This window comes from Aotus nancymaae, unplaced genomic scaffold, assembly GCF_030222135.1.
Source record: "Aotus nancymaae isolate 86718 unplaced genomic scaffold, 86718_ANA_hifiasm-v0.15.2.pri h1tg000014l, whole genome shotgun sequence".
In the NCBI taxonomy this organism is placed as follows: Eukaryota; Metazoa; Chordata; class Mammalia; order Primates; family Aotidae; genus Aotus; species Aotus nancymaae.
The window spans coordinates 63,300,873-63,318,167 of record NW_026988425.1 but is presented as its reverse complement, the minus strand read 5'-3'; the positions used below and the strand labels follow the sequence as shown (position 1 = coordinate 63,318,167).

General features: G+C 42.5%; 1 protein-coding gene across 1 annotated transcript; it reads right to left on the bottom strand.

Annotated features, from left to right (window-relative positions):
* Positions 1 to 145: 145 nt before the first annotated feature.
* Positions 146 to 12,256, bottom strand: KGD4 (alpha-ketoglutarate dehydrogenase subunit 4). The gene is made up of 4 exons (XM_012462225.2): positions 12,143 to 12,256; positions 2,271 to 2,334; positions 1,631 to 1,818; positions 146 to 483 (listed from the first exon to the last, which is right to left on the bottom strand). The coding sequence occupies exons 1-4, from the start codon at positions 12,182 to 12,184 to the stop codon at positions 466 to 468; spliced, it is 312 nt and encodes a 103-aa protein (XP_012317648.1). The 5' UTR covers positions 12,185 to 12,256; the 3' UTR covers positions 146 to 465.
* Positions 12,257 to 17,295: the final 5,039 nt, after the last annotated feature.

Here is a 17,295-nt window from a genome sequence, read left to right as displayed (position 1 = left end):
AGAAACAATTAAGAACAAGTAATGGAGTCATCATTTCACTGATCCTCCCCCAATTTCAGGAAAATCATGTCCCTAAAACAGCAATTCTGACTAATAAATTTTTCCATGTCTAAACAGAAAGAAAAGTGAAATTATGGGAATCCTATGAGAGTTTACTAGACATTGTGTGCTTTTAATAGTTCAATACCGGTAATATTTGATAATCAAGAGTAAATTAATAGGCTAACATTTAAAAATGTATACTTTAATAAGTATGAAGTGTATAAACAATTAAGTAAGCTGTGGAAAAGCTGACCAAGATACATAAATTAGAAGATACAAGTGTCCATCTAAATTTTCTATATTTCATTTTTTTTTCAGAATATTTATTAAAGGGTTTAATATACAGTTTCTCATCTTTCATTTTGGAAGTCCTCTATTGTAAAGACAATGCTATTGTCTGATGACAAACAGCAGCCACCACGGTTATTCAGGACCTCCACGCTGAAAAGGAAAAAATAAAGCAGTAAGATTAGATGTTAAATTGACCCAGGACATGTTTTGATGACCACTTTACAAATTTATACACTCTTCAGCAAGTAATCTTTGGTTTTTAAAACACAGTTTTGAGGCTGGGCTTGGTGGCTCATGCCTGTAATCCCAGCACTTTGGGAGCCCGAGGCAGGTGGATCATGAGGTCAAGAGTTGGAGACCAGCCTGGCCAACATGGTGAAACCCCGTCTCTACTAAAAATACAAAAATTAGCCAGACATGGTAGTGCACACCTGTAATCCCAGCTACTCAGGAGGCTGAGGCAGGAGAACAGGTTGAACCCGGGAGGTGGAGGCTGCAGTGAGCCAAGATCGTGCCATGCACTCCAGCCTGGGACAGAGTGAGATACCATCTCAAAAAAAAAAAATAATAATTATATATATAGATATACACATACATATAGTCTTGAATTTGTAAAAGGTTTTGGGTATTTGTATCTTTTTTTTTTTTTTTTTTTTTGAGACAGAGTTTCCAGAGTTTTGCTCGTCACCCAGGCTAGAGTACAGTGACATGATCTCGGCTCACCGCAACCTCCATCTCCCGGGTTCAAGTGATTCTCCTGCCACAGCCTCCCGAGTAGCTAGGATTACAGGTGCCCGCCACCACACCCAGCTAATTTTTTGTATTTTTAGTAGAGATGAGGTTTCACCACATTGGCCAGGATGGTCTCCAACTCTTGACCTCAGGTGATTCACCCACCCTGGCCTCCCAAAGTGCTGGAATTACAGGCATAGCCATTGTGCCCAGCCCTCATATCAATTCTGTAACCATAATTTCAGACTTGGAAGGGACTCAAGGTTGACCTGTCCTTAAATTTCTTGGTCTCAGAAGCTCTTTATACTCTCAAAAATTATTGAGGACCCCAAAGAGCTGTTTTTTATGTGAATAATCTATTGACATTGATATAGCACACATATTTACAGAAGGATTTGACTATGGTTTGTTTCTCATAGTCTTGGCCTACCTGATCATCCTGTCTTAGCTCTGACCACACTCTGACAAGACAATAGGAATAGCATGTAAATCAGCAAATGAAGTCCCCCTCAAAGCCCAAACGCTATGGTATTTTGCATAGTCTTGGGATAGAGCAACAACATACTTGGATAAATTCAATTTCTTCTTGAGACACAAGTTTCCTTCTGTATTTCTGAGGTAATGTTTTTATTATTTCTGCAGTGTCTGGTGGACCCTGATACATCAACAAATCTGGTGATTTACTTCCCTTAGAATGTTGTGAAATTACAGAAGAGTGAGATGGTAGCCCTGCTGATCTCAAAGCTTCTGATACTGAAATTAAAAAGTAAAAAACCTTATTAGAGAAATTATTCAGATGTCAAAATACTGAGTCTTAAAATACTATCAAATAATTAAGTCATTCTTGAAATCAAGTCATTCTTCAATCCTATTTCAAGGATTGAAAAATCCTTCAAAATCAAGTCAATGTTCAATTCCTTTTGGAATTATAATACTTCAAGAGTCATCCATGTTGGCCAGGCTGTCTTGAACTCCTGACCTAGGTATCTGCCCACCTTGGCCTCCCAAAGTGCTGGGTTTGTAGGTGTGAGCCACTGCACCTGGTCATAAGTTAACTTCTACTTGTATGCTACATCGGGCACTATTTTAATCTAAGCTACAATAGTCTTAACTGATTTTAAAATGAGAAATATTGCCTATAATAAAATATTTATAAATATTCATGTACACAGTTTTAAAAGAAATCTAAATAAAGTACAGCTTACCATTGGGTTTAGGATTGTCTCTTCTGTCAGGAAATCTTATTAATGGAGTGTGTGGCTTGACTACCTAAAGGAAAAATAATATGCATGAAAAACAACTTCATTAACTAAAAGAAATTAACTGAAATAAATCTAGTAAACCTCATAAATAGATACTTTTGTTAAAGTAAGTTACTATTTGACAGCAACTTTAAATTATACTCTTCCCCAACCAGGAAAGCTGGTATGAATTATTAACTTGTCTATCTGGTATTCACAACTTTGTACTTTATACATCACAAGACTTTCATTGTACTATCGAAGGTGTACTTCAAAGCAAGCCAATGGAGGAGATGATGTGGATTTTATGTTGCATGACTTATAGATTGGTAAGAATTGAAAACTGGTTGGGAGCAGTGGCTTATGCCTGTAATCCTAACACTTTGGGAGGCTCAGACGAGCAGATTGCATGAGTGGAAGAGTTTGAAACTAGCCTGGGCAACATGGTGAAACCCTGTCTCTACCAAAAAAAAAAAGAAGGTGTTGTGGTGTATGCCTGTAGTGAGGCTGAGGTGGAAGGATTGCTTGAACCCAGGAGGTAGAGTTTGCGATGAGCTCAGATTGCACCACTGCACTCCAGCCTGGGCAACAGAGTGAGACCCTGTCTCAAAAAAAAAACACAAAACACAATAACAACAAAAAACCTGAAAAAATATTGGAAATTTACTAACTTTTTTCTTTTTAAGCTTTTTTGTTGAGACAGGGTCTGGCTCTGTCACCCAGGATGGAGTATAGTGGTGCAATCTGGACTTACTGCAACCTTCACCTCCTGAATGCAAGCAATCTTCCCACCTTAGCCTCCCAAAGTGCTAGGATTTCAGGCATGAACCACTGTACCCGGCCTCCTGACTTATTTGAGTGTTGTTTCCCTACTATATTAATACCCAATAGGTTAAAAAAAAAAAAAAAAAAAATTTTAAAAATTAGAAAATTAAGAACACTTTTTCTGACTACAAAAGCAACACGTGTTCTGTGTAAAACATTTGGAACACAGAAAAGCATAAAGAAGAAAACACTATAATCCCAAGACCCACATAAAACAAATTTAAACTTTTTTTTTTTTTTTTTTGAGATGGAGTCTCCCTCTGTCACCCAGGCTGGAATGCATCGCTGTAATCTCGGCTCACTGCAACCTCCGCTTCCCAGGTTCAAGTGATTCTCCTGCCTCAGCCTCCTGAGTAGCTAGGATTATAGCCCTGCACTACCGCAGCCAGCTAATTTTTGTATTTTTAGTAGAGATGGAGTTTCCCTATGTTATCTGGGCTGGTGTCAAACTCCTGACATTAAGTTATCCGCCCGCTTTGGCTTCCTAAAGTGCTGGGATTACAGGCGTGGGCCAACATGCCTGGCCCAAATTAAAACATTTGATAGCACTTTATTTTAATCTTTTCCCTATACCCATAGAAATACATTTTTTTTAGAGAGAGAGTCTCACTGTGTCACCCAGGCTGGAATGCAGTGCCACAATGTTGGCTCACTGCAACTTCCTCCTCAAGGGTTCAAGTGATTCTCCTGCCTCAGCCTCCTGAGTATCTGGGATGACAGGCACCCACCACCACACCTGGCTAATATTGTATTTTTAGTAGAGACAGGGTTTCACCATGTTGGCCAGGCTGGTTTCGAACTCCCGACCTCAGGTGATCCACCTGACTCAGCCTCCCAAAGTACTGGGATTACAGGCGTGAGCCACCACGCCAGGCCTGGAATACATATTTTTGGAATACTGTTTTTATAACATATGTTTGAAAAGTATTAACATTTTTGTCCATAAAATTCCAGATAGTGGTATAGAGGACCTTAAATGGACCTGTCAATATGAAATCTTCTGAATATACAATGCTAAGAATCTAATGAACAAAGTACTATTTTCAACTGAAGTAATCTATAAGTTGCTATATAACGAATGAGGCTGAGGTGTGTTTATGTGAAATATGTTTATATGTTTATAGTACATATTATGCAGTTTATATGGACACAGAAACAAATAGCTGTGGGATTGGCCTGAAAATTCACCACTGTAATTCTGTTGCTGTGAGAAAATACTGGAATGTGTTCTCTCCCTCACCATAAAATCATGCTCAAGTCTTCCACATTAAAAAACTTCTTGCACTATTAGCTGTTTCTTCACTTTCATAGCCAAGCTTCTTAAGAGAATGTTCCGTCTATTTAAAAGTTTGAAAAATGGCTGGGCTCAGTGGCTCACACCTGTAATCTCAGCACTTTGGGAGGCTGAGGCAGGAGAATGGCTTGAGCCCAGGAGTTCGAGACCAACCTGAGCAAGAAGGTGAGATTCCATCTCTACAACTTTAAAAAAAAAAAAAGAAGAAGTTTGAAAAACGTTCCACAGCTTTCAGGATAAGTTAAACTCTTATTTGGCACAAGACCCATTGTAATCTGGCTTTTCCTTACCTTGCCAGCTTTTCTCCACCACTCTCTTATGTACCGGTTGCTTATGTACCGGTTGCTCCAGGTAGTCTGAAGTACTTTTCCTTTCCCCAATTCATCCTGCTATTTCCATCCCCATTTCATTTAGAGCTTATGACCTCTGCCAGGATATCTCTCTCCCATCCCATTCCACTTCCATGCCTATCCCTCTGACTGGTTATCCTTTACTATAGCTCACATGTCACTCTTCTCTAAGAACCTTTCCCAAATTCCAAAGTCTGAGTTAAAAACTCCTCCTCATGTTTTCAGAGGACAGATAAGTTGGCCAATGATTATAGGAGAGTTTTAAGCTCCTGGACAGGCAGAGACAGAAAATTAAGCACCTCTGCAGTAGCATTCCTGTTGCATGGTAAATGACCAAGAAACAGTTGCCAAATAAGTGAATAAACCATTTGTAAGTTAGGTCTAACTGTATAGGCATGTAATTATGTATTAGACACTTATACAAATGTATGTACACTGCAGGGAAAGAATTCTTTGTAACACTGCTTTTATATACTTAAAAACGTGATTTAATATGGCCTTATAGGCTGGAAATGATGGCTCACACCTGTAATCCCAACACTTTGGAAGGCCAAAGCGGGTGGATCACTTGAGGTCAGGAGTTCAAGACAAGCCTGGTCAACATGGTGAAACCCCATCTCTATTAAAAATACAAAAATTAGCTGGGTGTGGTGGTACATGCTTGTAATCCCAGTCATTCAGGAGGCTGGGGCATGAGAAACACTTGAACCCAGGAGATGGAGGTTGTAGTGAGCCAAGATCATGCCACTGCACTCCAGCATGGGTGACAGAGACTCCATCTCAAAAAATATATATTAATAATAATATGGTCTTATAAATTAAATTCCCACTCTGTTTGGTATCCTCACTTTTTAACAACAACAAAAAAGATTTCTTTTGATATAGGGTTTTGCTCTGTCGCCCAGGCTGGAGTGCAATGGTGTGATCACAGCTCATTACAGCCTCAACCTCCCAGGTTCAAGTGATTCTACCACCTTAGCCTCCAAACTGGGACCACAAGTATGCACCACTACACCTGGCTAATTTTTAAAATTTCTTGCAGAGATGGGGTCTCCCTATGTTCCTTAGGAGGGTGTTAAACTCTTGGGCTTAGCGATCCTCCTGCCTTGGCCTCCCAAAGTATGGGGAATACAGGCCTAAGTCACTGCACCCAGCCCTATAAAGTGTTTTAAATGCTAAAAGGTAGAATAGTATGAAATAAACCCTGATATATTCATCACACAACTTCAATAATAATATAGTCAATCTTATTTCATCATCCCTTCCTGATTAAACAAATCCCATACATTTAATCCCATCTCATCTGTTAACACCTTCCACACATTACTGACAAACAGAATTTTTGTTAAATGATAACTGCAATACTTTTTTTCCCCCAATTTGAAAGCAATGAAGCCAGGTTCAGTGGCTCATTCATATAATCCCAGCACTTTTGAGAAGCTGAGGCAGAAGGATTACCTGAGTCCAGGAGTTCGAGACCAGCCTGGGCAAAATAATGAGACTCTGTCTCTACTAAAAATTTTAAAAATTAGCTGGGCATGGTGGCGTAGGCCTATAGTCCCAGCTACTTGGGAGGCTTAGGTGGAAGATCACTTGAGCCCGGAGATTGAGGCTACAGTAAACCAGCCAAGATCATGCTACTGCACTGCAGCCTGGACAACAGAGCAAGAGCTTGTCTCAAAAAAAAAAAAAAAAAAAGGCAGTCACTGTTTATTAACTAACCAGATTACAAATATAATCATGGTAGATACCTTAGTTCATCCTAGTTTTTGTTTAGGTAAGCCCCAATACTTTCACCCCACCTAACTAACAATAATTCCTACTATCATCTAATATTTAGCTTATGCTCACATTTCCCCTTCTTGACTGGGTGTGGTGACTCACAGCTGTAATCTCAGCACTTTGGGAGGCTGAGGCAGGTGCATCGCTTGAGCTCAGGAGTTTGAAACCAGCCTGGACGGGCTGGGTGCAGTGGCTCACGCCTGTAATCCCAGTACTTTGGGAGGCCGAGGCAGGCGGATCACGAGGTCAAGAGATCGAGACCATCCTAGCCAACATGGTGAAACCCCGTCTCTACTAAAATACAAAAATTAGCTGGGATGGTGGCATGCACCTGTGGTCCCAGCTACTCAGGAGGCTGCATCAGGAGAATTGCTTGAACCAAGGAGGTGGAGGTTGAAGTGAGCCAAGATCGCACCACTGCACTCTAGCCTGTCGCCTGGTGACAGAGCAAGAAAAAAAAAAAGAAACCAACCTGGGCAACATGGCGAAACCCCATCTCTACAAAAAAATACCAAAAAATTAGTTGCAAGTGGTGTTGCATGCCTTTAGTCCCAGCTATTTGGGGGGCTGTGGCGGTAGGATCACTTGAACCTAGGGAGGGCAAGGCTGCAGTGAGCTGTGATCGCACCACTACACTCCAGCCCGTGTGACAAAGTGAGACTCTGTCTCAAAACAAAAGAAAAATTTCCCCTTCTCAATTGTCTTTTTAGACTCTAAATACAAATATGAGAAACAAATAACTCCAACTGTATTAGCTGGCTAATGTAACTAAGAAGCAAATCTGAAAAGGCTCCCACTGTATGACTGCAACCATATGACATGCTAGAAAAGATAAAACTATCCATCTAAGATTTATTCGTGCCTTTTTATAGATTGATAGTTCATTTCTTTTTAGTGCTTAATATTTTAATATCTGAATGTACCACAGTTTATCAATTCACCTATTGAAGGATATCTTGTTTGCTTCTAAATTTTGGTATTTACAAATAAAGCTGCTATAAACATCTGTGTGCAGCTTTTATGTGGACCTAAGTTTTCAACTCACTTGAGTAGATACTATGGAGTGTAATTGCTGGATCATACTGTAAGATTATGTTTCCTTTTGTATGAAATTGCCAACCTGGGACCAGCGCCATGGCTCACGCCTGTAATCCCAGCACTTCAGGTCAGGGCAAGTGGATCACTTGAGTCCAAGAGTTCGAGACCAGCCTGGGCAACATAGTGAAACCCTGACTCTACAAAAAATACAAAAATTAGCCAGGCATGGTGGCATGTGTCTAAAAAAGGAAGAAATAAATTGCTAAACTACCTTCCAAAGTGGCTGTACCATTTTGCATGCATTCCCACCAGCAATGAATGAGTTCCTGTTAGATGGGATAGTAATGAGAGTTCACATCTTTGTCGGTATTATGTGTTGTCAAATGTTTTGGATTTTGGCCATTCTAATAGGTGTGTAATGGCTGCCTTAACTTGAAATTCCATAATAATAACATATGATTTTATATATCTTTTTTTTTTTTTTTTTTTTTTTTTTTGAGATGGAGTCTCTGTTGCCCAGGCTGGAGTACAATGGCGTGATCTTGGCTTACTACAACCTCTGCCTCCCAGATTCAAGCGATTCTCTTGACTCAGCCTCCCAAGTAGCTGGGATTACAGGTGCATACCACCACACCTGGCTAGTTTTTGTACTTTTAGTAGAGACAGGGTTTCACCATATTGGCCAGGCTGGTCTCGAACTCCTGACCTCAGGTGATCCATTTGCCTTGGCCTCCCAAAGTGTTGGGATTACAGGTGTGAGCCACTGTGCTCAGCTGAGTATCTTTTCATTGACCTATTTGTCATCTGTATATCTTTTTTTTTTCTTTTTGAGATAGGGTTATGCTCTGTTGCCCAGGCTGGGGTGCAGTGGTTTGATCTCAGCTCACAGCAACCTCGACCTCCCAGGCTCAAGTGATCCTCCCACTTAACGCAATCCTCCCACTTCAGCCTCCCAAGTAGCTGGGACTACAGGTGTGCACCACCACACTCACGTTAACTTTTGTATTTTCTGTGGAGACAGGGTTTCACCATGTTGCCCAGGCTGGCCTTGAACTCCTGAGATAAAGTGATCCACCCACCTCAGCCTACAAAGTGTTTGTAGCTGTTTTGCCCATTTTAAAATTCAGTCATTATTTTCTTATTTATGAGTTCTTCTGTTTTCTGCAAGTCTTTTATCAGATATATCTTTTGGAAGTATTTTCTCCCTGTATGTGGCATGCCTTTATTTTTGACAGTGTCTCACAGAGCAGAAGTTTTTTTATTTTAATGAAGTCGTGCTTATCAATTAATTTTTCACGGATAATGCCTTTGGTGTTATATATCTAAAAAGTCATTGTTAAACCCAAGGTTATTTTTATTTTCTCCTATGTTATCTTCTAAGGATTTTATAGTTTTGCATTTTGCATTTAGGTCTGTGATCCATTTTGAGTTAATTTTTGAGAAGGATGTGAGGTCTGTCTAGATGGATATCCAATTTTTTTCAGCACCATGTTGAAAAGACTCTCTTTCCTCCATTGTATTCCCTTTGCTCCTTTTGTCAAAGATCAGTTGACTATCTTTATTTTTACCTTTCCAAATCTTAGTTTTAGCTATGCCTCTTATAAATAGCATAGCACTGGATTTCCATTTGGTAGCCAGTTTGAAAATGTGTTTTATTATTTATTTTTTGAGACCAGGTTTTGCTCTGTTACACAGGCTGGGGTGCAGTGGAGTAATCATGGTTCACTGCAGTGTCAAACTCCTGGGCTCAAGTGATCTTTCCGCCTCAGCCTCCTGAGTAGCTAGGACTACAGGTACACACCACACACCACCACTCCTGCCTGGTTAATTTTTATAGAGATGGGGTCTTGGAATGTTGCACAGGCTGATCTTGAACTCCTGGCTCAAGCAATCTTCCCGCCTTGGCTTCTCAAAGTGTTGGGCTTACAGGTGTTAGCTACCACGCCCAGCCTGCTTTGTCTTTACATGTTCTGAGACCATGTTTTGTGACTTCCTATCATTTTGTGCCAATCAGTCTTTTGGCACTCTTCAAGATATGGATCAACAGCTGAATTCTAAGCTCTATGTCTTTTTTTTTTTTTTTCGAGTCAGGGTCTAGCTCTACTGTCTAGGCTGGAATGCAATGGCATGATTACGGCTAACTGTAGCCTTGATGACCTGGGCTCAAGTGATCTTCCTACCTCAGCCTCTGAGTAGCTGGGACCACAGATGCACGTCATCATGCTCCACTAAGTTTTAAAAATTTTTATAGAGATGGAGTCTTGTTATGCTGCCCAGGCTGGTCTTGAACGCGTGGACTCAAGCCATCCTCTTGCCTCAACCTGCCAAAGTGTTGGGATTACAGGCATAAGTCAGTGAGCCTGGCCTAAACTCTATCTCTTGTTGGCACTGTAGTCCTAGCTTTTATAGGCCTGTCACAGAGATAACAAATTTTGCTAATGTTGTATGTAATTTTTACATAATATTAGCACATACTGGTTTGTATTCTTTCTTTTTCTTTTTTTAGAGGGCAGTCAGGAACCTAGTTTGAATTCTACGTATGTGAGTACAGGTCTTTGTTCCTATGTTAGAAGGGCACAGACCATTCCTTACTGAGTATCTCGCAGTTTCTTCATTTGTTTGCGTATATCAGCTTTGAGTTAGTACTGCTTTGGACTCTTCCATTTTAACAAAACTACCACAATTTGTTTATGCAAAAGATGGACATATGGATTGTTTCTGGTTTGGGGGCTACCAGGGGCCCCAGGGCAGTATGTACAATACCTATCTGCTGAGATGCCACATTCCTGGCATCTAGTAACTTTGCTAGTAACTCTTTTTTTTCTATGAAACATTTAGGTACAGAGACAGTATGTGCATTCACTTCTCTTGGGCAATAAACCCATGAATAGAATTGCTGGGTTATATGACAGATACATGTTAAACTATTAGAGACTGACAGTTTTCCAAAGTGGTTATAACATTTTATACTCCCACCAGCAATATTGAGGGTTTCAGGAGCTTCACATTCTCATCACCACTGATGTCTAAATTTTAGTCATTTTGGTAGATGTGTAGGACCTCGTGTTTTTAATTTTTATTTTCCTGGCAAGTAATGATATTGAGCACTTTTTAAAATGTTCATTGCTCATTTGGGTATCTTTTGTGCAACACCAAGTCTTTTACCCATTTTTTATTTTTTTTGAGATGGAGTCTTTCTGTCACCCAGGCTGAAGTGCAGTGGCGCGATTTCAGCTCACTGCAACCTCCAACTCCCGGGTTCAAGCGATTCTCCTGCCTCAGACTTCCCAGTAGCTGGGACTACAGGCACGTGCCACCACGCCCGGCTAAGTTTCTGCATTTTCAGTAGAGACGGAGTTTCACCATGTTAGCTAGGATGGTCTCGATCTCCTGACCCCGTGATCCGCCCACCTCGGCCTCCCAAAGTGCTGGGATGACAGGCATGAGCTACCGCACCGGGCCCTTTTATCCATTTTTTAATTGTTATATCTTATTGATACATATGGTTATATATTATAGATAACAGACCTTTGTCAGATAGTCTCTCAGCCTTTACAGAATCTTTAACTAGTTAATGCTCAATAACCACCCACTGAATAGGTGAGGATCATTCATTGCAATGGGACCAAAGACTGGGATCTAGGATTATCATTCAGACAACTTCGGTAATTTAGAAAAAGGTCTTTTAACAGATGCATTTATGTAAAGCGAAATGTACTTCTCATATCAAAGCTAAAAGTCAATTATAAAATAATACACTTTCAGGGTTCAAAGACTATGTAAACCAACCACAAAAATGGAGGTTGTGTTCCACTTACATGACAATTTTACCTAAGTTAAAACCACAGCTGGAGAAACAAAAAGGTTAACAGGAGTTAGTAGTTGATAGGTGGATTAACAAAATTACTTGAGTTGTCTATTTAAACCAAGGGAAAATAGGCTTGTGAAACCAACACACACTAATTAAGCTTAAATAACATTTTTCTATTCCCCTTATCTGCCCTGTAGCAAGAAGCCTGGAGCGAGAACCCGCCTCGGCGAGGACGCGGCACACGGGGCCAGTTGTCCGACCATTCCCGAGACCTTGAAGGGACACTGACTGGGTGAGATCCAGAGTACGCTTCCTTCTACGCCCCGCTACCGCCATCCTTCCGATTGGCTGATAGGGGCGGGGGGGGGGTCACCACAGCCAATCCTAGACGGCGATTGGCCAGGCTACCGCCAGGGCCGCCTCAACCGCAGACGCCTAAGACTAAGAAGGTCCTGGCGGAGGAGCCGGGGACCCCAGCGGTAGGTACAGGACCTACCTGCCAAGATGTTGCACGCCTGCCGCCAGGCTCGAAATCAAGGCGCCAGACCCACCCCACTACCCGGCCCAACGGGCTCAAAGTCCCATCCTCACACACACCCGCGGACGCCGCTGCTGGCCCTCCGCAGAGCCGCGGCCACCGCGCAGCCTCTTCCACCGCCTTTCCTCCTGGACGCCGTAGCTATAGTCAGCACCGTCCCTACCGCCCAAGGTGTGGGAACGCGACAAATTGCTTTACCTGAACGACTCTACTGGCAGACGCCATCTTGCTGCCCATCATGACCCCCGAGAAGGGGCAGTTTCCGGGGCGCGAGCGAGCCGCGGTTATCACCGGAGTCCCAGGGAGCTGGGGGCGGTGCTTCCCGGGACGTCACGGAGGAGGAGCCCGGGCTGCGCCCTTCTCCGCCGTGGGATTGACCCCGCCCCCTGCGTCTAACCCCGCCCATTGCTCCTCCCGCCTGGGATCGACCCACGTGTTTTCTGTTGTTTTCGTTTTGGGGACGAAGTTTTGTGATGGTGGGTCTGTTTTGCTCATTAGCATATTGTCTAGGACCATTTTTTTTTCCCAGAAAGCCAGTTTATAATTTCGATATAGTTCAAAATTTTATCTGAAACCAAATAAATAATAGAAGCTTTTGATCTGACAGCTCTTGCAAAGATAGAAATTAAAGAAAAACAAAAACAAAAATCTTGCAGCTTCCTAAAATGAATAATTATGTTAAAACGGGAGTTAGCCGCAAGCTCACAAGTTTACTCTGGCTTAATAAGGGCCACGTCACAGTCTCTTGCTGATTGGCATTGCTTGATTTCAATTTGCTTCTGTTTTCCGTTCATACCTCCTGATATTGAACTGCTGGGCCTTTGCTTTAACTTTGAGAACTCAAAAATTCAGAAATATTTGAAATGTAAGCCAGTCATATCTTTCCCCCAAAGTTACATTACAGGCAGGGCGCTATGGCTCACGCCTGTAATCCCAGAACTTTGGGAGGCCGAGGCAGGCAGATCACCTGAGGTCAGGAGTTCCAGACCAGACTGGCCAACATGGTGAAACCCCGTCTCTACTAAAAATATAATAATTAGCCGGGCATAGTGGCAGGCACCTGTAGTCCCAGCTACTTGGGAGGCTGAGGCAGGAGAATCGCTTCAACCTGGAAGGCAGAGTTTGCAGTGAGCCAAGATTGAGCCACTGCATTCCAGCCTGGGCAACAGAGGAGACTCCGTCTCAAAAAAAAAAAAAAGTTACATTACATCCTGTGATAAATAATGCTTATGTTATATATAGTATTGTAAGCTTGATCAATATTTTTGATGATATACATCAGTGATTTTTAAGTCTTGGAAGCTTTTTAGAAATATAAATTACTGGCCAGGTGCTGTGGCTCACGCCTGTAATCCCAGCACTTTGGGAGGCCGAGGCGGGCGGATCACGAGGTCAAGAGATTGAGACCATCCTGGCCAACATGGTGAAACCCGACTCTACTAAAAAATACAGAAAAATTAGCTAGGCGTAGTGGCGTGCGCCTATAGTCCCAGCTACCCGGGAGGCTGACGCAGGAGAATTGCTTGAACCCAGGAGGTGGAAATTGCAGTGAGCCGAGATTGTGCCACTGCACTCCAGCCTGGTGCCTGGTGACAGAGCAAGACTCCATCTCAAAAAAAAAAAAAAAAAGAAAAGAAATATAAATTACTGAACCACATGTGGTCTATTCTGATCTGTCCATAACCCCCTCCCTTTGTTTTCTGAGACAGAGTCTTGCTGTGACACCCAGGCTGGAGTGCAGTGTTGCAAACTCAGCTCATTGCAACCTCTGCCTCCAGGGTTCAAGTGATACTCCTGCCTTAGCCTCCAGAGTAGCTGGGATTATAGGTGCCCATGACCACACCTGGCTAATTTTTGTATTTTTAGTAGAGATGGGGTTTTGCCACGTTGGCCAGGTTGGTTTTGAACTCCTGACCTCAGGTGATCCACCCGCTTTAGCCTCCCAAAGTGCTGAGATTACAGGTGTGAGCCATCATGCCTGGCCCTCAAACCTTTTTTTAAAGGCCTTAATCTCATCCATGATGGCTCTGTACTCATGATTTAATCATTTCCTGGAGGCCCTACTTCTTAGTATTGTCACACTGGCAATTTTCAACAGATAAATTTTTAAGGACACATTCAGACCATAGCTTGCTGCCCTTGGCCCCCAAAATTTATGTCCTCCTCACATGCAAAATACATTTTTCAGGTGCAGTTGCTCACACCTGTAATCCCAGCACTCTGGAAGGCTGAGACAGACAAATCAGAGGCACGATTCATCCTGAGGCAAATTCTTCTCCAGCTGTGAGCCTGTGAAATCAAATACATACTGTACTTCCAAAACACAAAAACACAATGATGAGCCAGGAATAGGATTCACATTCTCATTCCAAAAGGGATAAATAGGCAAGAAGAAAAGAGTAATAGGTCCCTTTAAGTAAAACATCCAACAAAGCAAACATTGGCTCTTAACTCAGTATCTTGCCTTCTGGATGCATTGAGAAGGGGGTTGGAGACCCCAAAGCCCCAGGCAGCCCTACCCCATGGTTTTGCTGGGCACCGCCAACCCAGCAGCTCTCAGAAGTTGCCTGGGCTCTCTCAGGCAGGTATTGCATGTTGGTGGCTTTACAGGTCTGGAGTCTCAGAAGTGGCCCTGCCCATACAGCTCTCTAACAGTCTTTTATTGTTAGCCTTAGACAGCAGAGAACTACCACTAAGGGTTTTATGTTTTTGGTTTTTTGAGACGGTCTCACTCTGTAACCCAAGCTGGAGTGCATTGGCACCATTATAGCTCATTGCAGCCTCAAACTCCCTGGTTCAAACAGTCCTGCTCCAGCCTCCTGAGCAGCTGGAACTATAGCCATTCACCACTATGCCCTGATCACTGAGTTTTTTAGTGATATGGTGTCATCAGTTTGGCTCTTCTGTCCTTTTTGTAGAACATAATAAATAGGTGGGTTTTCTGGCCTTAGAAAATAAATCTACTCCATATAAAAATAATAATAATAAATAGAAAATATATGTCTCCAAGGCTGGGCGCAGTAGCTCATGTCTGTAATCTCAGCACGTTGGGAGGCCAGGGCAGGCGGATCACTTGAGATCAGTAGTTTGAGACCAGCCTGGCCAACATGGTGAAACCCTGTGTCTATTAAAAATACAAAAAAATTATCCAGGCATGGTGGTGTGCACCTGTAGTCCTAGCTACTTGTGGGGGTTGCAGTGAACTGAGATGGTACCACTGTACTCCAGCTTAAGCAACAGAGCCAGACTCCATCTCAAAACAAACAAACAAAAAAACATGTTGTAGATGTAAAAACATCTTTGTGTCCCCAACGTGAGAAAGCTGCTCAGAAGGACATACTCTCTAATGCCCTCCTCAGAGATATGGCCAACATTGATAATGAAAAAGGTAGAACCTTTCCACAGGCAAGAGTGAAGAACCTGGATGAAGTGCTTTCAGGAAGTAACACAAGAGCCTCATCAGTGTCATTCCCTATCCCCTAGGAAGGGGAATCTCCTATCATTTGGCAAGTAATACTTAAGATTTTGGCTGGGTGCGCTGGCTCACACCTGTAATTCCAGCACCACAGGAGGCTGAGGTGGGTAGACAGCTTTAGCCCAGGAATTTGAGACCAGCCAGGGCAACAAAGTGAGACTCTGTCTCTACTAAAAAAAAAAAAAAAATTGCTGCAGACTGCAGACCTGTTCCACTGTTGTTTGCTGGATGTGCAAGTTGATATAATATCTTTTCAGTTCATAAGTCTCTAGATGAAGGGCTATATCTGGACCTAATATGAAAGACTGAACTTTGAAAAAAAACTAACAATTGGATGACACTATTAGCGTTATCTCTTATCTTCGTTGGGAAGTGTCTTTTGTATGCAGGATGCAGAAAGGAAGTTAATATTTATGACCAAGATAGCTGAGTTTAATAGACTGTATCCTTTTTATTTTTTTTTCTTGAGATGGAGTCTCGCTCTATCGCCAGGCTGGAGTGCAGTGGTGTGGTCCCCGCTCATTGCAACTTCCGTTTTCCTGTATCAAGCAATTCTCCTGCCTCAGCCTCCCGAGTAGCTGGGACTACAGGCATGCACCACCACACCGGCTAATTTTTTGTATTTTTAGTAGAGATGGTGTTTCACCATGTTGGCCAGGATGGTCTCGATCTCTTGACCTTGTGATCCGCCCGCCTCATCTTCTCAAAGTGCTGGGATTACAGGCATGAGCCACCACACCCGGCCTAATAGATTGTATTCTTTCAGTAAATACCCGTTTTATTTCTCCAACTCTGAAACCCAGCACTCCCCTGCCATGGGAGAAGTATACTTTCCTGCCACAATGATGTCAGGTTTCGTCAATGTCCACCTCTTTCAAGCAGAAGCTTTAATCATACTGGTATAATTGAACTTGGCTTTGTAAACTCCTGCCCTATGCCATGAGAATGTTTCAGATTGTGGCTGTTCCCTCAGCCTGAGTCCTAGAAGTATCAGCTGAAGCACAGACCCAAAACAGAAATGTCTTGTTATAAGCCACTGCAATTTGGGGTTATTATTCAGTATGATTTCAGGAAAAGTTAATACAAGTTCTCTCTCAGAATCGATCTTTAAGCAGGCACTTGGCCAGGTGCAGTGGCTTAGCACTTTGGAAGGCCAAGGTGGATGGATTGCTTGAGCTCAGGAGTTTGAGACCAGCCTGGGCAACATGGCAAAATCCCATCTCTACCAAAAACACAATAGCCAGGCATCGTACCACATGCCTGTGGTCCCAGATACTAGGGAGGCTGAAGTAGAAGAATCCCTGGAACCTGGGAGGCGGAGGTTGCAGTGAGCTGAGATCACGCCACACTGCAGTCTAGCGTGGGCAAAAGGGCCAGACTCCATCTCAAAAAAAAAAAAAAAAAAAAAAAAAAAAAAAAAGCTACTATCATTTTAGGTTTAAAGTCCTTCTAAAAAGAATGTTGAGGCCAGGTGCAGTGACTCATGCCTGTAATCCCAGGAGTCTGGGAGGCCAAGGTGGGCAGATAATTTGAGGTCAGGAGTTCGAGACCAGCCAGACCAACATGGTGAAACCTCCGTCTCAACTAAAAATACAAAAAATTAGATGGGTATGGTGGCCCACACCTGTAATCTCAGCTACTCAGCAGGCTGAGGCATAAGAATTGCTTGAACCTGGGAGATGGAGGTTGCAGTGAGCTGAAATCACACCACTGCACTCCAGCCTGGGTGAAAGAGTGAGACTCTGTCTCAAGGAAACAAACAAACAAAGAATGTAGAAAATACATTAGCTGTAAAAATGTTCAACAGCTCCAAATTAAGTAAAATAGACTGTGATGCTATAAAAAGTGGCAAGTTCTATTTTATAATTACTAAGAT